The 23,785-nt window shown below is 41.2% G+C and overlaps 1 protein-coding gene across 1 annotated transcript in view; it reads right to left on the reverse strand.

Annotated features, from left to right (window-relative positions):
- Positions 1-23,785, reverse strand: part of LOC126419508 (SANT and BTB domain regulator of class switch recombination-like) — a 130,241-nt gene that overhangs the window by 91,517 nt on the left and 14,939 nt on the right. Inside the window, exons 2-4 of the mRNA XM_050086698.1 lie at positions 22,566-22,678; positions 19,853-19,966; positions 18,754-18,907 (exon numbers count right to left, since the gene is read on the reverse strand). Coding sequence (XP_049942655.1) covers positions 18,754-18,907; positions 19,853-19,966; positions 22,566-22,678 — 381 coding nt within the window. The remainder of the gene's footprint in view (positions 1-18,753; positions 18,908-19,852; positions 19,967-22,565; positions 22,679-23,785) is intronic.

A 23,785-nucleotide genomic window follows, 5' to 3' on the forward strand; every position in this document is an offset into this window, starting at 1 on the left:
CAACCCAGCATTGCACCCAGTGTGTGGGTGCCAGAGTGCAACTTTGAAATCTTCAATGGGAACCTATGCTTTTTATTGCAGATTATGATTCTATGGTAAAATCCACACTTGTTTTGTCTGAAGCATTTACTTCATTTCACCACAGATGGTGCTGTAATCCAAGGAATACAAATGGGTGCACAACCTAATTTGACTAGCTACTCAATGGCCCTTGAATATCCAATAGCATGTGGATCCCAACATCCATGCTGTGAGGGTAGGACAGGCCAGTCTTCCATAACTTCTAATTTAAAACCCCCTTCACAATGTTGTATCCTCCGGCATATAAAACAGGGGACTACTTGACACACCACTGTGGCCATGTAACAAACTATGATGTATTGTAACAGGCAGTACACTGCCACCTGAGCTTGTGTATCATGCAGATATAGAACATATAGCAGCTCTAAACATTACAATACTTGCACAGTGTTCATTGCCTCCACATCTACCTATTATTTGGAGAACAGATATGCAAGTGGACTATAAATGTTACTGTCACAGAAGAAAAAACTGAAATGGTCCTGATTTATGGAGAACATAGAAGAAATGTTAAAGCTGCTGTTGCCTTCTATGCCAAGCCCTTTCCAGAGAAAGCTCACTCTCATTCATTCTTTTACAATGTTGTGAATGCCTTTATGTCTGATGGCAGTGTACAGACCGGTAAAAGGAAATGAAGTAAATGTGTTACAGGAAAAGCTAATGAAATAACTGTACTAGCGGCAGTGGTCCATATTTTATAGATGGCATGTTGGAAATGGAAATGCCGTGTGGCTAGGGCCTCCCGTTGGGTAGACCATTTGCCTGGTGCAAGTCTTTTGAGTTGACACCACTTTGGCGACTTGCATGTCGATGGGGATGAAATGATGATGATAAGGACAACACAACACCCAGTCCCTGAGAGGAGAAAAATCTCTGACCCAGCTGGGAATCAAACCTGGGGCATTAGGTATGACATTCCATTGCACTGACCACTCAGCTACCAGGGGCGGACGATGGCATGTTAAATGGAAGCAAATATTGAATTTTTTTGAACAGGAACTACTGGTGCTACTGCAGGGTTTTGCCCTGGACATTTGATTATGTATGTGATTTCAACACGGCTGTTGCCCAGCACATTATGCAATTGAAACATGGGAGGTATCTGACCATGTTTACACTGGTCAGTGGATTGGCAGGGGTGGCCCTATTAATTGGCCTACTGGGTCACTGGATTTCTTTCTGAGGGTGTATCTAAAAGATAAGGTGAACCAGGAAATGCCAACAGGCCATGAATACATGGTTGACCACATCAGAAATACCAGTGCTGGCATTCCCACTGATATGCTTCGGTCCTGTGTACAGTCATTTGAAAAGCAGATCACTATGTGTATTAAAGTTGGTGGTACTATATTTGAACATTTACTCTAGTTGGAAAAGTAGAATAACTTTTGCCTCGAGCCACAGCACAGTGACTTGTCAAGTAGTCGCTTGTTCAATATGCTGGAGGAATACAACATTGTGAAAGGGGTTTCCAATTATAAGTTACCAGATGCTGGCCTATCATACCCTCACAGCATGGAGTGGAGTCGCACATGCCACTGGATATCCAAGGGCCATTGAGTAGCATGTCATAAATGATGATTGTGTAACCATTTCTATTCATCTGATCACAGCACCATCTGTGGCAACACGAAGAAAATGCTTCAGACAAAAGATACGTAGATTTTGCCATAGAATCATAATCTGCAATAAAAAATGGGGGGGGAGGGGGGGGGTCCAATGAAGATTTCAAAGTTCCCCTCCACCCCAATCCTCCCGCCACCCATGCACATGGTAGGATATGAGGTCAAATGTGGTATCATTGGATGTCCCTCTCTGAGACAAAGAAATTGGAACAATCACTTTTTTGATCTGATGTGTCGTTTTTTAGATATTTCAGTGTCTTCAGTTAAAGTGAACACCCTGTATATAGAGACCTCGCTCTTAAAGGACTTACATCCATCCTAAAAGCTGACACTTGAATCCATCTTCCTCCTCCTACCCCTCCTCAAGGCCTTACATCCATCATAAAAGCTGACACCTGAATCCATCTCCCTCCTCATACCACCAACACCTCGCACTCCTATCTTTTACCTACTCCACAAACCCAAACCCAAAGGTCTCCCTACTGATTATCGCATTGTGGCTAGGTACACTGCTCACACACAATGAACCTCTGCCTTTGTTGAACAACAGCTCAAAACTATTGTCCATAACATGTCATCCTGTACTCAAAAAACTGCTCACTTTCTTCACTGCCTTTCCACCGATCCCATCCCATAACATCTAGGCTCCTTATTAGTCACTGTGGGTATGACCTCGTTATACAAAAGTTTCCCACATGCCCATGGCCTTGCGGCCATGGACACTACCTTTTCCCAACATCCTCCTGATACCAAACCCACCATCTTTTTCCTAATCTTACTGACCCACAATTTTTCACTTTTAAAGGCCAAATCTATAAACAAATCTGTGTTACTGCCATGGGTACTCACATGGCACCACCCTATGTCAACTTATTTATGGGCTAACTGAAGGATCATTCCTATCCAGTCAATGCCTAAAACCCTGTCTGTTTCAGATTGATGATATTTTCATTACCTGAAACCATGGTGGGGACAACCTTTTCTCTTTCCTCCATAACCTCAACACCTACTCCCAAATCCGCTTAATCTGGCCACTGTCAGCTCAACAAGATATCTTTCTAGAAGCTGATCTCCACCTCAAAGGTGGCTCCATAAATACATCTGTTCATATCAGAGCACCTACCACTAGTAATAGCTCCACTTTTACAGCTGACACCCATTTAATGTCAGGAAGTCTCTTCCTTACATCTCACCACCCATGGATCCCACATATGCAGTGGAAAGCAGGAGTTGTCAAAATATTTAATCTGGCCACTGTCAGCTCAACAAGATATCTTTCTAGAAGCTGATCTCCACCTCAAAGATGGCTCCATAAATACATCTGTTCATATCAGTGCACCTACCACTAGTAATAGCTCCACTTTTACAGCTGACACCCATTTAATGTCAGGAAGTCTCTTCCTTACATCTCACCACCCATGGATCCCACATATGCAGTGGAAAGCAGGAGCTGTCAAAATATACCAATAACTTTACCATAACTTCTATCGACAGACAGTATCCTATCCAGCTCATCCATAAACAGATCTCCTGTGCCATCTCTCACACTGACACAAGTAAACCCGTCACTGATCAACACCCCTCTGATCACCCACTATCACTCTGGTCTTGAAAAAATCAATCACATCCTTCACCAGGGCTTTGACTACTGCATGTTGTGCCCTGAGAGGAGGGATATTGTTACCAAAGTCCTACAGACATCACCTAACGTACAGAATACTGCTTTCCATCCCCGTTCCAATCCTGCTCCCAACCCTGCACCCTATGGGTCATTGCCTTATGGTCTACCCAGATGCAAGACCTGTCCCTTATGCCCATCTAGTCACAGGCATTTCCTACCCTATGAAAGGAAGGGTGATGTGTAGAAGCATGTCATATATCACCCATGGTGCAATTACTGTCCAACATACTATGTGTCCATGACAAGTAACCAACTGTCTAATCACATGAATGTTTGTCACCACACTGTGGTTAAATACAAACATGAGCACGTGGTTGCTGAACAAGCTGCACACCAGACAAATGACTTCAACAGCTGCTTCACTATAGCTATTTGGATACTACCTGCCAGCATTATTTTCTCTGAACGATGCAGGGGGAAACTGTCTCTACAGCACAATCCTCCTGGGCTTCACCTCTGCTAACCTTTTTCCCTCTGCCTCATCTTACTTTTCTGGTTCTCTCTTCTGTCCACACCACTCATTTCCCAACCAGATTGTGTATCTCCTACCACTCTTCTTGCCCCTGTCACCCATACAGTCTCTCACTCTCTCTCTCTCTCTCTCTCTCTCTCTCTCTCTCTCTCTCTCTCTCTCTCTCTCTCTCCCCTCCCTTCCCTCTGCCTCTCACTTCCCCACTCTCTCTCCCTCTTCCACCCATCTCTCTTCCCTTTCCCTCCCCCTCTCTCTTCTGCAGCTGCTGAGTCATCTGTCAAAAAATGGGCACTGATGCCCGCGCAGTTGAGAGCCCCACAAAACCAAACATCATCATCATCATCATCCTCATCTGTCAAAAGACTTGCCACCCACAATCCAGCTACACCCTGCTCACCAATTGCATCCTTCCCTACTACTCTGCCACCCCCAACAACTGAGGTAACTGCACTCAGTAATCAATAATCAACAGTCAATCTTGCCTCTGCCATGTGTGTGTGTGTGTGTGTGTGTGTGTGTGTGTGTGTTCAGAGGATATCAATGACTATAAATCTCAAAAGGCATCATGTCGAAAATAATACTAATTACCAAACAAAATATAATCTATTTGTTTGAGGGGCTCTATAATTAATGCCATTTCTGAAAACAAATTTGTTCTATTCAAGATTAGTGGGCCTGTATGCCCACACAGTAGCACTTTACTGGTTGATGTTGGAGCCAATATCTTGCTGCATCAGTAACATCCCCATCATCCACATATCCCATGGGGTACATCCTTCTTTGGACCAAACAGGTGGAAGTTGGAAGGTATGAGATCTGAGCTGTACAGTGGATGAAGAAGAACAGCCCAATGAAGTTTTTGTGAGCTCCTCTTGGGTGTACAGACTTGTGTGAGGCCTTCTGTTGTCACAGAGAAGGAGAAGTTCATTTGCACTTTTGTTTTGAAGAACACACTGCATTCATTTCTTCATTTTCCTGAGGGTATCAGAATACACTTAAGAGTTGGTCGTTGTGCCATCAGGGAGGACATCAAACAGAACAACCCCTTCAGAGTCTCAGAAGACCATCACCATAACTTTACTGTCTGAGGGTGCAGCTTTGAACTTTTTCTTTGGAGGTGTGGCATCATTCCACAAACTGCTGTTCTGTTTCTGTTTAAAAGTGATGAACCTATTTTCATCATCTGTGACAACGTTTGACAAAAAATATCATAATCAGCCTCGTAAGATGCAAGCAATTCCACACAGATCATCCTTCATGGTTCTTTATGGTCTTGTAGGTGATCAGAAACCCCAGTGGGCACACACTTTTGAGCACCCCAATTGGTGGATGAGTGTGTCAGCACTAACAACAGTGACATCCAGTAGTGCAGCAAGGTGTTTGATTGTGATCCATCGACCAGCTCTAATGAGTGTCTGCACATTCCAACATTGCAGGAGACACAGCTGTGTGTGGCTGGCCAGTAAACAGGAGATCGAACAAGTTTGCACCACCTTGTTGCAACGATGACAGGTGCCGCCTCGCCCACTCTGCTTTTGTTCATTGCCAGGTCTCTGTAGACATTCTGCAGGTGCCTACTGCAGGTGCCCATGAATATCTGCAACACTCTGCTTTTCCATCAAAAGAAACTCAGTGACAGCTCTTTGCTTACAACATACCTCCATTATGAATGCCATTTTGAAGGCTACATGTAGTGCTTACATTTATAGGAAATTCTTGAAACTATAGAGGCTGAAACAGGAATATTTCACAATGTCCAACAACAAATTCTTCTTTTTCCAACAAAAACTGAGGAAAAAAATGTGTTGCATTACTTATTGAGCATCCTTGTAAATGAATTTGGACAGTCATGAACAAAATCTTAAATTAAATATCAGTGAATTCAATTTTTTAAATAGAAAAGTCTCTCTTCTGAAAAACAGTTCTTCTTTATACTTTCAGACAATTTTACACATATCTTAAGTGTTAGACAATTTACATAAACATTTACTTTTTTCTTGTTGTTATAAATGAATAAACTGTGTGTAGAAAATTTCCTTCAAAAAGCAGCAAAAGTTTCAGATAAAATACTAGATGATGTGGCATTGCATATGCAAATTCTGTTAGAAAGTATGAAACAGTCAGTAAAGGTAATATGTCTAAATGAAGATTGCCTTGAAACTGAAAATATCAATCTTCTCGACAAACTTCCAGGCTACAAACCAGCTATCAGCTTTGCAGAACTAAAAAGTATGGAGGCTCTTGCATATTAGTTCATTTCTCAGTAAACTATGAAATCAGGCAGGATTTTAGCCATCTAAATGAAGAACTTACTTTTGAAAATTGTTGTATAGAACTTAAAAAGTATGACATGCTAATCATCAGTATATATTGTATTCCTTGGTACCTTAGAAGCTCTATGTTCTTAGATCAATTGGAAACTGTGTTGCACAAATTAAAAACTGAAAAACTGCTTAAGAAACTAGTTATAAGTGCTCACTTCAACACATATGCAATAACTGATGTCAAATTTACTTAAAAATTATAGAATCTAATACCCGCAAATGGACTAAACCTAAATTTTGACCAATGTCTAAGAGTTACAGCAACTGATTCCACATGTATTGATAGTATTGTATGTAGTTTTAATTACAGCATCAAAGCAAAATGTATTTTAGATTTAGGAGTATCAGAACAGGGAGCACTATTTGCATCATTATCAAAATTAAATTTAGGTGGCACAACAAACAGATGTCAGAACTACGGCCAATACAATGTAGAAGTATTTATTAAAAAAACTAAACCTCACCATATAGTCAGTCAGCAAACACACTTCAACAAATGACAACTACAATAACTTTCCAACCAAATTCATGAGCATATTCGATGATTGCTTCCCTTTTGTAAAAGTATAGACTGAGTGACATAAAAGTAGATCATGGGTAACAAAAGTGTCTAGCATTAAGACGAGGAAACTGCATATGAAGGCAAATTAATCAAAATCCTGAATCTCTTAAATATGAAAGCACATAAAAAAACATTTGATGAAGTAGTTAAACTCGTAGAGCATACTGCAAACAATACATTCATTTTAAATGCAAAAAACAAATCCAAAGCTGTTTGGTCTGTTGTAATAAGTGAGGCTGGCAGTGAAATGGAGACAAAATGTCACTCTAAACTAATGATAAATGGTAGGACAGTTACAGATCCTAGTGCCATATGTGAATCTGTCGATAATTTCTTCATTAGTTGTAACAAAATTGGTTATTGCTCACTACCAAGTACAATTCCTAGTATTGCAGAGAGAAATATTCAGATTTTGAATTTTCACCTGTTTCAAGCTCTGATGTCATTAAAATCATAATGTCTTTAAAAAATCTAAAGTCAGTGGGTTGGAATGAGGTTCCCAATAGAATAATAGAATCAGTATGTCATAGTCTTGCACATCCACTCTCCTTCATAATCAACCAGTCTTTTGAAGAGGGATGCTTTCCAAATTGGTTAAAATATGCTGATGTTGTCAATTCATAAAAAGGGCAAACAAGATGAAATGGAAAACTACAGCCTTTCTCATTGTTGCCAATTTTTTTCAAAAATATTTGAAATAGCTGCATGTGATCAAGTAGAAACTTATAATTCATCCAACAATATCAATTTACAGAAGCAGTATGGCTTCGGGAAAGACTGCAGCACAACCCATACAATAAATGATTTGGTTACAAAAGTTAGCCATTGTAACAATAATAGATTGTGTGTATCAGGCATTTTTTGTGATCTTACCAAAACATTCAACACTGTAAACCACAACCAGCTTCTTAAAAAACTGTCCAGCTATGGTTTTCAAGGAAAATCTCTTAGTTGGATGTAATCATACTGGGAAAGCAGAAAACAGAGGGACTTGTTAATAACAGTGGCAAGAAATTCCTTTCTGGCTGGAAACGCACACAATTAGGTGTCTCACAAGCCTCAATATTGGGGCCACTACTATTTTTGTATTACATCAGTGATATCCCAAGCCAGATTGAATCAGATATCATCCTATATGCAGATGATTCAACAGCGAAAGTGTGCTGTAAAACTGATGAAGAATTAATCCGCCGTATTGAGCAGACACTTGGGGAAGCCATGGGTAAAAAATTTAATTTAAAATTATAAGTTTGCAAAAACAGAAATTGTTCATTTCACCACGAAACAATCAGTGTAGTGTATAAGTGAAATTAGCTATATGGACAAAAAATTGGACACTGCAAAATTCCTTGATGTGTTAATAAATAAAAATATGTTGTGGAGTGATCATGTAGACAGCATTCTTTATCTACTGAACAGTCTTGTGTGTGTCATGAATGTTTTATCTAGTATATTAATTTAGTAATTAAAAAAACTTTGTATTACACGTTTTGTTTCAGAAGTTACGTATAAGATAATTTTCAGGGTCTGAAAAACTAATTTGCTCATAGCCTTCACACTACACAAAAAGATCATCCAAGCTGTGGTGGGAGCTAAAAAGAATCAACAATGCAAACCTCTATTTGAAAAAATAGATCTAATGGCCAAATAGAAGAGATTCCCATTTTCACAAAGAGAAACATAAAACTTTCTCACGACAACTGCTCCCAGCATTGGTATGAGACTAGACATAGGGCAAGTTACATACTACCTACACACAGACTCAAACTATATGAAAAAACTTCACTCTACATGAGCATGAAATTTGTGTGTGTGTGTATATATATATAATAGAGGGAAACATTCCACGTGGGAAAAATATATCTAAAAAGAAAGATGATGAAACTTACCAAACAAAAGCGCTGGCAGGTCGATAGACACACAAACAAACACAAACATACACACAAAATTCTAGCTTTCGCAACCAATGGTTGCCTCGTCAGGAAAGAGGGAAGGAGAAGGAAAGACAAAAGGATATGGGTTTTAAGGGAGAGGGTAAGGAGTCATTCCAATCCCGGGAGCGGAAAGACTTACCTTAGGGGGAAAAAAGGACGGGTATACACTCGCACACACACACATATCCATCCACACATATACAGACACAAGCAGACATAGGGAAAGATGAAAGGAAGTGGGTTTTAAGGGAGAGGGTAAGGAGTCATTCCAATCCCGGGAGTGGAAAGACTTACCTTAGGGGGAAAAAAGGATGGGTATACACTCGCACACACACACATATCCATCAACACATATACAGACACAAGCAGACATATTTAAAGACAAAGAGTTTGGGCAGAGATGTCAGTCGAGGCGGAAGTGCAGAGGCAAAGATGATGTTGAATGACAGGTGAGGTATGAGTGGCGGCAACTTCAAATTAGTAGAGATTGAGGATTGGTGGGTGACGGGAAGAGAGGATATATTGAAAAGCAAGTTCCCATCTCCGGAGTTCGGATAGGTTGGTGTTGGTGGGAAGTATCCAGATAACCCAGACGGTGTAACACTGTGCCAAGATGTGCTGGCCGTGCACCAAGGCATGTTTAGCCACAGGGTGATCCTCATTACCAACAAACACTGTCTGCCTGTGTCCATTCATGCAAATGAACAGTTTGTTGCTGGTCATTCCCACATAGAATGCATCACAGTGTAGGCAGGTCAGTTGGTAAATCACGTGGGTGCTTTCACATGTGGCTCTGCCTTTGATCGTGTAGACCTTCCGGGTTACAGGACAGGAGTAGGTGGTGGTGGGAGGGTGCATGGGACAGGTTTTACACCGGGGGCGGTTACAAGGATAGGAGCCAGAGGGTAGGGAAGGTGGTTTGGGGATTTCATAGGGATGAACTAACAGGTTACGAAGATTAGGTGGACGGCGGAAAGACACTCTTGGTGGAGTGGGGAGGATTTCATGAAGGATGGATCTCATTTCAGGGCAGGATTTGAGGAAGTCGTATCCCTGCTGGAGAGCCACATTCAGAGTCTGGTCCAGTCCCAGAAAGTATCCTGTCACAAGTGGGGCGCTTTTGTGGTTCTTCTGTGGGGGATTCTGGGTTTGACGGGATGAGGAAGTGGCTCTGGTTATTTGCTTCTGTACCAGGTCGGGAGGGTAGTTGCGGGATGCGAAAGCTGTTGTCAGGTTGTTGGTGTAATGGTTCAGGGATTCTGGACTGGTGCAGATTCGTCTGCCACGAAGATCTAAGCTGTAGGGAAGGGACCATTTGATGTGGAATGGGTGGCAGCTGTCATAATGCTTCTGTACCAGGTCGGGAGGGTAGTTGCATTATGCGAAAGCTGTTGTCAGGTTGTTGGTGTAATGGTTCAGGGATTCCGGACTGGTGCAGATTCGTCTGCCACGAAGACCTAAGCTGTAGGGAAGGGACCGTTTGATGTGGAATGGGTGGCAGCTGTCATAATGGAGGTACTGTTGCTTGTTGGTGGGTTTGATGTGGACGGACGTGTGAAGCTGGCCATTGGACAGGTGGAGGTCAACGTCAAGGAAAGTGGCATGGGATCTGGAGTAGGACCAGGTGAATCTGATGGAACCAAAGGAGTTGAGGCTGGAGAGGAAATTCTGGAGTTCTTCTTCACTGTGAGTCCAGATCACGAAGATGTCATCAATAAATCTGTACCAAACTTTGGGTTGGCAGGCCTGGGTAACCAAGAAGGCTTCCTCTAAGCGACCCATGAATAGGTTGGCGTACGAGGGGGCCACCCTGGTACCCATGGCTGTTCCCTTTAATTGTTGGTATGTCTGGCCTTCAAAAGTGAAGAAGTTGTGGGTCAGGATGAAGCTGGCTAAGGTGATGAGGAAAGAGGTTTTAGGTAGGGTGGCAGGTGATCGGCGTGAAAGGAAATGCTCCATCGCAGCGAGGCCCTGGACGTGCGGAATATTTGTGTATAAGGAAGTGGCATCAATAGTTACAAGGATGGTTTCCGGGGGTAACACATTGGGTAAGGATTCCAGGCATTCGAGAAAGTGGTTGGTGTCTTTGATGAAGGATGGGAGACTGCATGTAATGGGTTGAAGGTGTTGATCTACGTAGGCAGAGATACGTTGTGTGGGGGCTTGGTAACCAGCTACAATGGGGCGGGCGGGATGATTGGGTTTGTGGGTTTTAGGAAGAAGGTAGAAGGTAGGGGTGCGGGATGTCGGTGGGGTCAGGAGGTTGATGGAGTCAGGTGAAAGGTTTTGCAGGGGGCCTAAGGTTCTGAGGATTCCTTGAAGCTCCGCCTGGACATCGGAAATGGGGTTACCTTGGCAAACTTTGTATGTGGTGTTGTCTGAAAGCTGACGCAGTCCCTCAGCCACATACTCCCGATGATCAAGTACCAAGGTCGTGGAACCCTTGTCCGCCGGAAGAATGACGATGGATCGGTCAGCCTTCAGATCGTGGATTGTCTGGGCTTCAGCAGTGATGATGTTGGGAGTAGGATTAAGGTTTTTTAAGAAGGATTGAGATGCAAGGCTGGAAGTCAGAAATTCCTGGAAGGATTGTAGAGGGTGATTTTCAGGAATAGGAGGTGGGTCCCGCTGCGACAGAGGACGGAACTGTTCCAGGCAGGGTTCAATTTGGATGGTGTCTTGGGGAGTTGGATCATTAGGAGTAGGATTAGGATCATTTTTCTTCGTGGCAAAGTGATATTTCCAGCAGAGAGTACGAGTGTAGGACAGTAAATCTTTGACGAGGGCTGTTTGGTTGAATCTGGGAGTGGGGCTGAAGGTGAGGCCTTTGGATAGGACAGAGGTTTCGGATTGGGAGAGAGGTTTGGACGAAAGGTTAACTACTGAATTAGGGTGTTGTGGTTCCAGATTGTGTTGATTGGAATTTTGAGGTTTTGGAGGGAGTGGAGCTGGAAGTGGGAGATTGAGTAGATGGGAGAGACTGGGTTTGTGTGCAATGAGAGGAGGTTGAGGTTTGCTGGAAAGGTTGTGAAGGGTGAGTGAGTTGCCTTTCCGGAGATGGGAAACCAGGAGATTGGATAGCTTTTTGAGGTGGAGGGTGGCATGCTGTTCTAATTTGCGGTTGGCCTGTAGGAGGATGCTCTGAACACCCGATGTGGATGTGGGAGAGGAAAGATTAAGGACTTTTATTAAGGATAGGAGTTGACGGGTGTGTTCATTGGCTGAGTTGTGTAGGTGAAGGATTAGGTGGGTGAGGGCAACGGATTGTTCAGTTTGGAACTGGTATAGGGACTGATGGAAAGAAGGGTTGCAGCCAGAGATGGGAACTTTAAGTGTGAGGCCTTTGGGGGTAATGCCAAATGTCAGACAAGTCTGAGAAAATAGAATATGGGAGTGTAATCTGGCTAGGGCGAAGGCATGTTTGTGGAGGGAATGTAAATAAAACTTAATGGGGTCGTTGTGGGGTTGTTGTGAGGGTGACATGGTATTAGAAGGTGGAAAGTGTAACATGAGGAAATGAAAATGAAAATAAAAATATATGGGGAGGGATAAAGGTGGACTGGAAAGTAACTGGAGATCTCGTGTGAAAAAAGGCGAAAAGGTGTTGGTTACAGCTGGGCTATGTTGGACTTGGGTTGGTAGACAACGATGTGCACAAAGGTTAGGTGGTTGTGTTGCCGCCAAGACACGTTAGAGGACGGAGAAATTCGGGAAAATTTCGAAAAAACTGCGTGTAATATATTAAAAGGAGTGGTTTTGTGGTGGCAGATTACGAAAATGAGGCTAACAATTGTCAGACAAATTGAACCCTGCCTGGAACAGTTCCGTCCTCCGTCGCAGCGGGACCCACCTCCTCTTCCCCAAAATCACCCTCTACAAACCTTCCCGGAATTTCTGACTTCCAGCATTGCATCTCAATCCTTCTTAAAAAACCTTAATCCTACTCCCAACATCACCACTGCTGAAGCCCAGGCAATCCACGATCTGAAGGCTGACCGATCCATCGTCATTCTTCCGGCGGACAAGGGTTCCACGACCTTGGTACTTGATCATCGGGAGTATGTGGCTGAGGGACTGCGTCAGCTTTCAGACAACACCACATACAACGTTTGCCAGGGTAACCCCATTTCCGATGTCCAGGCGGAGCTTCAAGGAATCCTCAGAACCTTAGCCCCCTGCAAAACCTTTCACCTGACTCCATCAACCTCCTGACCCCACCGACACCCCGCACCCCTACCTTCTACCTTCTTCCTAAAATCCACAAACCCAATCACCCCGGCCGCCCCATTGTAGCTGGTTACCGAGCCCCCACACAACGTATCTCTGCCTACGTAGATCAACACCTTCAACCCATTACATGCAGTCTCCCATCCTTCATCAAAGACACCAACCACTTTCTCGAACGCCTGGAATCCTTACCCATTGTGTTACCCCCGGAAACCATCCTTGTAACTATTGATGCCACTACCTTATACACAAATATTCCGCACATCCAGGGCCTCGCTGTGATGGAGCATTTCCTTTCACGCCGATCACCTGCCACCCTACCTAAAACCTCTTTCCTCATCACCTTAGCCAGCTTCATCCTGACCCACAACTTCTTCACTTTTGAAGGCCAGACATACCAACAATTAAAGGGAACAGCCATGGGTACCAGGGTGGCCCCCTCGTACGCCAACCTATTCATGGGTCGCTTAGAGGAAGCCTTCTTGGTTACCCAGGCCTGCCAACCCAAAGTTTGGTACAGATTTATTGATGACATCTTCATGATCTGGACTCACAGTGAAGAAGAACTCCAGAATTTCCTCTCCAGCCTCAACTCCTTTGGTTCCATCAGATTCACCTGGTCCTACTCCAAGTCCCATGCCACTTTCCTTGACGTTGACCTCCACCTGTCCAATGGCCAGCTTCACACGTCCGTCCACATCAAACCCACCAACAAGCAACAGTACCTCCATTATGACAGCTGCCACCCATTCCACATCAAACGGTCCCTTCCCTACAGCTTAGGTCTTCGTGGCAAACGAATCTGCTCCAGTCCGGAATCCCTGAACCATTACACCAACAACCTGACAACAGCTTTCGCATCCCGCAACTACCCTCCCGACCGGGTACAGAAGCAAATAACCAGAGCCACTTCCTCATCCCCTCAAACCCAGAATCCCCCACAGAAGAACCACAAAAGCGCCCCACTTGTGACAGGATACTTTCCAGCACTGGACCAGACTCTGAATGTGGCTCTCCAGCAGGGATACGACTTCCTCAAATCCTGCCCTGAAATGAGATCCATCCTTCATGAAATCCTCCCCACTCCACCAAGAGTGTCTTTCCGCCATCCATATATATATATATATATATATATATATAGTTATAATAGAGGGAAACATTCCACGTAGGAAATATATATCTAAAAACAAAGATGATGTGACTTACCAAATGAAAGTGCTGGCAGGTCGACAGACACACAAACAAACACAAACATACACACAAAATTCTAGCTTTCGCAACCAACGGTTGCCTCGTCAGGAAAGAGGGAAGGAGAGGGAAAGATGAAAGGATTTGGGTTTTAAAGGAGAGGGTAAGGAGTCATTCCAATCCCGGGAGCGGAAAGACTTACCTTAGGGGGAAAAAAGGACGGGTATACACTCGCACACACACACATATCCATCCACACATATACAAACACAAGCAGACATATTTAAAGACAAAGAGTTTGGGCAGAGATCTCTGCCCAAACTCTTTGTCTTTAAATATGTCTGCTTGTGTTTGTGGATGGATATGTGTGTTGCGAAAGCTAGAATTTTGTGTGTATGTTTGTGTTTGTTTGTGTGTCTGTCGACCTGCCAGCACTTTCATTTGGTAAGTCACATCATCTTTGTTTTTAGATATATATATATATATATATATATATATATATATATATATACACACACACAAACAAATATGATGTGACTTACCATACGAAAGCGCTGGCAGGTCGTTAGAAACACAAACAAACACATACATACACACAAAATTCTAGCTTTCGCAACCAATGGTTGCTTCGTCAGGAAAGAGGGAAGGAGAGGGAAAGATGAAAGGATGTTGGTTTTAAGGGAGAGGGTAAGGAGTCATTCCAATCCCGGGGGCAGAAAGACTTACCTTAGGGGGAAAAAAGGACAGGTATACACTTGCACACACACACACACGCACATATCCATCCGCACATTGTAATATTAGTAATTTTCGCCTCACAAACATTAATATACGCTCAATAGTAAACGCCTGATGGCCTAAAGTTATCGAACAATTGTAAAGTAAAAGAAATGAACCATCGCATAGCAGCGACAGAATCTATTATTCTTTATCTTTACCGTTCTTGCGCGGTGCCAGTAAATCTCTATGTACATGTATCGATTAATGGTGTAAAAAAGAATTCTGTTGTTTCAAGACAAATGAGGCTTTTGGCGCCTCACCTTTTACTGTTTGTATTCCATGAGAGGCGGACGCAGACTTGCTGCGTTCCACAACTGTATATTATATTTGATGTGAAAATATTGAGTGAATATGCTAATTGTTATTTTTTTTCAATCACAAAAGATGTAGTTTCTTGTAACTGATATCGAACAGACAGCGTCAAGAGGACATTTTGACTGTTATGTATAAAGTATTTAACCACAATGGTCATCTATTGTAATTTAATATGAAAAGGTACGTAGCATTAAAAAAAACGTGTGTTAAAGATAAGTGTGCTTATTTTCGTAAATTAACCTTGATGAGTCCATCTCCTTATTTACTTAACTGTTAATTATTTTGTGTTACTTCATCATCAGAAATTACGATCACGCTGATGGGCCGAACGCAGCATGAGGCAGAAGGAACATTATCGTTTTCCTATTATTTCTGAACCAACTTTTTTTTAATTGTGTAGTGTTGCATTTCTTTTAAAGTCTATAAATCTTCTGGTCCCTTAGTGTTGATCCGGGTATGACTACATCGCGACTATAAAAATGCACAGAAATGATAATGTTTCTTCCGAGCGATCTCAAATATATATATCAATATGCTGCTCTTATTCAGGTATTTAATGGTCAACGTATGTTATTATAATAGCGTATTAAATCCCTGATTCTGTTGCCAAGTGGCCCACCAAAATTTTCACTTTTTCGACATTAAAAAAAAAAAAAAGTAACAATTCTTTTTATTTTTGTCCCCCAAGAGCAACGCTACAACATACATAGACACAAGCAGACATTTGTAAAGGCAAAGAGTTTGAAACTCACATATATAAGTTACATCATCTTTGTTTATCATTAAACCAATCTCTGGACTGAAGACCAGAGATTTGTTTGATGCTATATACAGGGTGTTACAAAAAGATACGGCCAAACTTTCAGGAAACATTCCTCACACACAAATAAAGAAAAGATGTTATGTGGACATGTGTCCGGAAACTCTTAATTACCATGTTAGAGCTCATTTTAGTTTCGTCAGTATGTATTGTACTTCCTCGATTCAATGCCAGTTGGCCCAACTGAAGGAAGGTAATGTTGACTTCGGTGCTTGTGTTGACATGGCAGTCATTGCTCTATAGTAATAGCATCAACAGGTTAGTATTCATCACGAACGTGGTTTTGCAGTCAGTGCAATGTTTACAAATGCGGAGTTGGCAAATGCCCATTTGATGTATGGATTAGCACGGGGCAATAGCCATGGCATGGTACGTTTGAATAGAGACAGATTTCCAGAACGAAGGTGTCCTGACAGGAACACGTTCGAAGCAATTGAACGACGAGGACACCTGCAATGGACAAGGCAATTCTTCGTGCAGTTGAAGATAACCCTAATGTCAGCGTCAGAGAAGTTGCTGCTGTACAAGGTAACGTTGACCACGTCACTGTATGGAGAGTGCTACGGGAGAACCAGTTGTTTCCGTACCATGTACAGCATGTGCAGGCTCTATTAGCAGCTGATTGGCCTCCACGAGTACACTTCTGCGAATGGTTCATCCAACAATGTGTCAATACTCATTTCAGTGTAAATGTTCTCTTTATGGATGAGGCTTCATTTCAACATGATGAAATTGTAAATTTTCACAATCAACATGTGTGGGCTGACGAGAATCCGCACACAATTGTGCAATCACGTTATCAACACATATTTTCTGTGAACGTTTGGGCAGGCATTGTGATGTCTTGATTGGGCCCCATGTTCTTCGACCTATGCTCAATGGAGCATGTTAACATGATTTCATATGGGATACTCTACCTGTGCTGCTAGAATATGTGCCTTTACAAGTACAACACAACATGTGGTTCATGCACGATGGAGCTCCTGCACATTTCAGTCGAAGTGTTCGTACGCTTCTCAACAACAGATTCGGTGATCGATGGATTGGTAGAGGCGGACCAGTTCCATGGCCTCCACACTCTCCTGACCTCAACCCTCTTGACTTTCATTTATGGAGGCATTTGAAAGCTCCACTTTGGTTGTCATCCACAGCACTTTTACAGCACAGTGGTACATTGACAATATTACAAGACCCATTTGTTGTCCTTCAGGGCAAGCCACCCTAGATTTGCATTTCAACAAGATAATACCCATCCTCACATAGTGTGTGCATCTACTGCTTCTATTTATGCTTGGCGATCGCTACTTTGACCAGCGAGATCACTGGATCTCTCTCCAGTTGAGAACATTTGGGACAACCAGCTGAGGATTTGATGATCTGACATGTCAGTTGGACATAATTTGGCATGATATCCCCCAGGATGAAATCCAACAACTCTATAAATCAATGACATGCTGCATAATGCTTGCATAAGGGCCAGAAGTGGACCAATGCATCACTGACTTGCTGAATTTGTGAAGCTCTCTTACTTGTCAATTTTGTCTTGGAGTGTATTAGTGCTTCTTTTACAGCCAGTTACTCAGGCAGGAATACAGTAAGCCAAATTTTTTTCTAGGAGGGAGGAAATGTAACGACACAAGACAGGTGGCCTGTGCCACACCCATGGCATGAATCACAGCCACTCAATGCAACATTTTGCCATATCACCAGAATCCTCAATAGTGACCCAGTTTCCCCAGCAGTGACCAGCCTTCAGGAAGTCTCAGTGTTAATGAAGTATATGGCAATACTTGTCTTCCACATTAGCAGGTCAGAAGCATGACTGGGCCTGCATCAGTGCTTGCCATGTGCTGGTCTGTACCATATGATTGTCAACCCTCTTCAGATTCAGCTACCATTGTTGCAGCTGGGCTTCAAACCAGCAACCACTGCCTAATGGCCTAGGCATCAGATTGCTTTCACTCTTCCGCTGTCTCCATGGGGCCACCTGCTGGAGGATCCTATTGCTACCTCATGATCTAAGTTAAGAAATGAGGCTCTCCCAGCTTCATGCCATTGAGGTCTGACATCAAAAGATGTGGTAACACAGCCAATGGTCTAGGATTCATCACTCCAGGCAACACTGTTATCTTCCACTAGGCTGGCCAAAGGCCTGTCTAGCTGTGACCATTTGAAGACATGATGCTGTCATGTCATCCTGACACAGCAACACAGGACTGTGCTGATAGCAAAGCATCTTGTCACCAAGCTGCCTCTGAGAAACTCTTACAGTGATGTGTCAATGCTGTTGTGCCTGGGTCCAGAGTTTAATGGCCATTGCCTGCCATTTGCCCACAGCTGCTCTACATTTTTTGTCATTAAGAATCAAGAATTTTGATAACACATGGCTGCCTTCATCATCTATGCTTCCACCTACCTCCAGCAGAGAACCACTTGTGCATTCCATTTCTCCTGACACCTTTTTGCATAAAATGTCAAACAAATTTGTTTTACTGCTTTTCTACAGCATCAGGATATCATGTATGTAAGTAGATAATTATTATGGACTACAGTAATTTATACATTACTACAGAAATATAATGTAAGATTAATTCAGGTTATAAAATGAAATGTTTGTTATTAAAAAGTTTCTCATGATACACAATAATGAAGCTAATCCATCCTGCATTAGAGTATTAATGATTTCAAAAGTTACATACAATCATAGCTAAAGTATATCAATGAGTTTGGATTTAAAATTTCACCTGGTAAGAATGCTGTCATTCAGACAAGATAAGTTAGTAGATGCCTTCACTATTTCATTCATATTATTACGACAAAACTCCAAACAGTCCTCCAATAAGGGATCCATTTGCAAGAAGGCAGCTGACACTAGTATTGGGATAACATTTGCAGCATCTGTAAATGACAGATCAGTCCTCAGTAAAAACATCACAATAAAAACTACAAAAACCATAATGCATGTCTTACTGTTTAATTTATAAGCATGTCAATTAGTTCTTTTGATCATGATTCTTCTGTTGCTTTGCATGTTATGTAACTGGTGGAAAAATAATTAGCAACAGGAAATATCAAAGTGTTTATATAACAGCACATAAATAAATTAGTTTGTAAATGAAACTAGTAATGTACTCCATGAAACTAATAATGTTAAACAAGATGAAAGAACAGTAAATTATATGCCTCAACAATAATTACTTTGTCAAACTTTTTCAACAAACATTGCCAGACATGAAAAAAGTGATAAGCAACAGTTTAAAATTCTACAACTGACCAGGGGTCAAACCTCAAACATTCAGTCTGTTGTCTGTCACTTCCTTGCTGAGCTACCTATCCGCACACACCCTTAAAAATCTATAAATAAAATAACACTGATTTTACACTATAAATTCATTTTCTAACAGAATAATGAAATAATCAGGTAACATCAAGTATTCAGCTAGTGAAAAATAAAAGAGTGGTATTTGAACAGTTTGCGGTAGTTACCTTTTGGAAACAACAATGTTGTTTAATCAACCGTTATTACAAAGAAACACTTTCACAGATTAAAGAAGAAGTTACCCTTAGAATTGCTCTTTACATTATTCTTATCCATATACTTGTGATCAAAAATTTAAAAATCATTTGAGAAAATCTTTAGTTCCTATAACATACATTTCTGTTTATAGAAAAATCCTTTAACCTTGTTACATATTACCTCCATACGGCATCCATATGTGCTGACCTATGATTTCATGAGCCAAATGGTTAATTGTTTTTCTTGTGTAAAAGCACTTTAATAGGGCAATGACTGGGGTATTTTTCTATTACAGAATATTTTCTACTACTGAATAAAGAACTTACCAAGCTTTGGTGCGCACTGCTCTGTATTGATATCCTTCTTTACCCATCTCATCAACCAATCAAATATTGTTATGTCACAGTGAACTGATATGTCCATATCTTCAAGCTTCTGGCCTGAAAATAAAAATTATAAGCCACTTCAACCCAGTGCTAAACCATACTAACTACTTCCAAAAGGGTGAAATGGGCTGATGATATTGGCCAAAGCAAATACTGGGGCGCAACAAATTAAAAATCCACGTGGCTTTATGCCCCTCAAAGTTCTCACACCTCCCATCATAAGACTTCCTACTCTTCAAGACTCATGCACCCCTGCTTTCTCCAGCTCTCCAAAATACACAAAAACAGCCTCCCAGCCATCACACTGAAGCAGGCTTCAAAGCATCAACAAATTGCATTTCAGCCTTAGTAGATCAACGCATCCAACCCATCACATATAGAACACACCAACACTTTCTGAAATGTTTGAAATCTATTCACATCCCTCTCCTGCCTGAAATCTTCCTTGTCATTGCTGACATCACCTCACTCTACAGCAACATACCATGTACACACCACTTCCTAGTCATACAACACTACCTTTCCTAACACCCATTTCAAAGTCCTATTGTTTTTTGTCACTCAATCCAATTTCATCCTTACCCACAATTACTTCACCTTTGAGGGTTAGACCTACAAGTGAATTAGGGAGGTGGCTGTGGAAATCAGGATGGACCTGTCCTGTGCCAACATTTTCACTGGCTTCACACAAAAATGTTCCTCAACACAAGATAGTAAAACTTTACTGATAACATCTTTGTGGTTGAAACTAACATAATAAAAATGCTCTGCTACATGCAACAACTTAACTTCTATTCCCAACTTAAATTCAGCTGGTCATTTTGCAAATCAAAGGACACTTTCATTGATGTTCACCTCCATCTGACAATGCTCACATACAAATCTCAGTCCATAAAAAAAGAAGAAAAACAGCCAATAAGCAACAATAGTTCCTTTTAGCTGCCACCCATTGCATATTCTTTGAATTTCATCTCTGAGGCTCACATCCAAATCTCAGATCTCAGTCCATACAAAACTGACTATAATAATAATAATAAATCAGAAGCCCCTATCTTGTCTGTCAATACCAACAAAATCATAAGTGCCTCCTTAATACATTATTCCTGCAAGACTGGCTTTCTCTAGTCAGGCCCTCAAATGAGATCATCTCTCTCTAATATCATCCTCGCACCACTCATTGCTACTTTCCGTCACTCTTCTACCATCTACAACATGTCTGTCAAACCTTGACATTCCGCAACCATTACCCCTGCAATTGTTCCTACTGTTCTGTCAGGACTGGAAAAGGAATTGGACCTGGACTCCTTGATCTAATTATTCAAATACTTAGGGTTGTGGAATGGAAGAAAAGCCATCAGGCAAAATCAAACAATGCAAACTCCAGTTTGGAATATCAACAATATTAGGAAAAGGATAGATTGCTACTCACTGTAAAGACAACCCATTGACTCCAGACAGGCACAATGGAAAGAACATTACACATTATAGCTTTCGGTCAAAGCCTTCTTCAACAAATAAAACATGTACACATTCACAAAAGTGAGCACACTTTAAGCACACATGTCTGCTATCACCAGCAGCTCCGACCAGAACTCAGAGCTGCTGGTGATAGTGGTCATGTGTGCATGAAGTGTACTTGCTTGTGTGTATGTGTGTGTGTGTGTGTGTGTGTGTGTGTGTGTGTGTGTGTGTGTGTGTGTGTGTGTGCTTTCTTTGCTGACAAAGACTTTGGCCGAAAGCTTTAACGTGTAACAGTCTTTTCATTGTAACTATCTGCAACTTAGTGGGTCATCTTTATGGTGAGTAGCAATCTATCCTTTTCCTAATACTGTTGATGTTCTAAGCTCGAGTTTCCATTGTTTCATTCTACTACTTATGTAGAGTCATTCTGTGCAATTGTGACATAGTTAAATTAGGTCAGCTGGACAGAGATTTCAACTAGTTCAACATTTAAATACATTAGTATTTATCCCATGAAGTTTCAGGCTTGCAACCAGATAATGCCAATATCTTCCCATGGCATATTGGGTGACAACCAATCAATCATCTTCAGATTAAAAAATAAGGTGATGATTGCGGAATGGTTGTCAGTCAAAATATTGTGGCAAGATGTCGACAACATCTGGCTACAAGCCTGAAATCTCGCAGACTAGGCATTACACTAGGAAAACTTAGAGAATCACATGTCAGTACGTGGCACCAGCTCTTATCTGTGACCACTGTCCTTTAATCTCTTTTTGTTGTTAGTAACAGTTCTTCAGCTTGTATACTACCTACTTCCTCCTTCACTACACTTAACACAAGAGCATGAATTTCAAAGAATCTTTAACCTCCTATCCAGCCTTTACACTAGGAATTCTGTAACATCAGATAATTCATATCTGTTTATAGTCACGTATATTGAATGGTTTAGAAGTTTGGTTCTCAACACTCTTTTATGTGTTCATTTTTGTTTTTGTCATCTAGAAATAAGAATTCGGACCCTATCAACTTCTCATTGCATGACAGTTACATTGTCATGGGGTTTACAATGATCTTATTAACTATGATACAACTGTTATGCTATTTGCTGTCCGTGATCCTAATTACTGTTAGTATGAATACATAATATGCTAAATTGTAGGCAACAAATAATATAAATTAAAATATTTACCTGTTGTCACTTCAGCAAAATATCCCATTTTTGAAACTAGGAGCTTCTGAGAACACTTGAAATCTCTTTTTAAATTTTTGACTTCATCACAGACATGAATTTCCACTTCAATGCTTCAAAAAAAAGGGTATTATCAATATAAGCTTTCATATGAAACACATGAACAGCAGAGGCCAGATATTCAATGCATATAGATCAAAAATAAAACATATTTAAATGGTTTTGGTCATAACTGTATAACATCCATGTTTTATCAATGTACTTATCACATACACTCATCTCATAAGAACATTAACCAGAATTATATATTTAAATAACTGATTTAGTTGTTTTAAAATACAACAAATGCAAACCAAACACTGAAAAGTATATGCTCGTATCAAATACAATGAACATACTTTCAAAATCTCTAAGCAGTCTATGGTGTGACAGACACTCATCGCACATAGAGATTTTGGACCTTAGGATTATTATTTTCGTTCTTTTTTACTTGTATTTTGATAAATGGGAGTTTTTACTAACAATCATTTGTTTAGAGTTAAAATAATGAAAACACAGTTGGAAAACAAATATGGAATAAAGAAAGACCTATTTCCCACCTTAATGAGTCAAGTCACATCATGATATCAAAATTGCATGTGTGTCTTTGACCTACAATTTTTTTAATACAAGGAGTGATGTAAAACAGAATAAAAAATGTTTTGAATTATGATTTACAATGCTCCTATAATTACATTAGGAGAACATGGCTGAAACAGGACAAAGTCAACCAGGATTGGTAGTTAAACAAATACAAAACAGAAACTGAAAAAAATCATTGCAAGAGAGAGAGAGAGAGAGAGAGAGAGAGAGAGAGAGAGGGAGGGAGGGAGAGAAAGGGGGGGATGGGCAGATAGAGCGGGGGAGCATGTTTCAGTCATTTCACATGTATTACATTGGTGCATAGGTTCGTAACATTTCTGTTTTCCATCTTGGCATTCCGGTTGTTATGGGTTTGTTTATCGACCGTCATTTTTTATTTGTAGTTCACTGTCGCTATTTTAGTTTACATACATTGTCTTTTGGAGATAATGACTGGTGCTATGGACACTAGAAAATGGATTGCCAGGAGGGGAAATTGGAACATTTCCGACATATTCTTCTGTCTTAGTTCAATACAGGGGTGCACTGGAGGCAGCCATAAACATTTGCACAATACATGGAGATAATGCCATTTGACA

Source organism: Schistocerca serialis, chromosome 9 (genome assembly GCF_023864345.2).
Source record: "Schistocerca serialis cubense isolate TAMUIC-IGC-003099 chromosome 9, iqSchSeri2.2, whole genome shotgun sequence".
NCBI classification, from domain to species: domain Eukaryota; kingdom Metazoa; phylum Arthropoda; class Insecta; order Orthoptera; family Acrididae; genus Schistocerca; species Schistocerca serialis.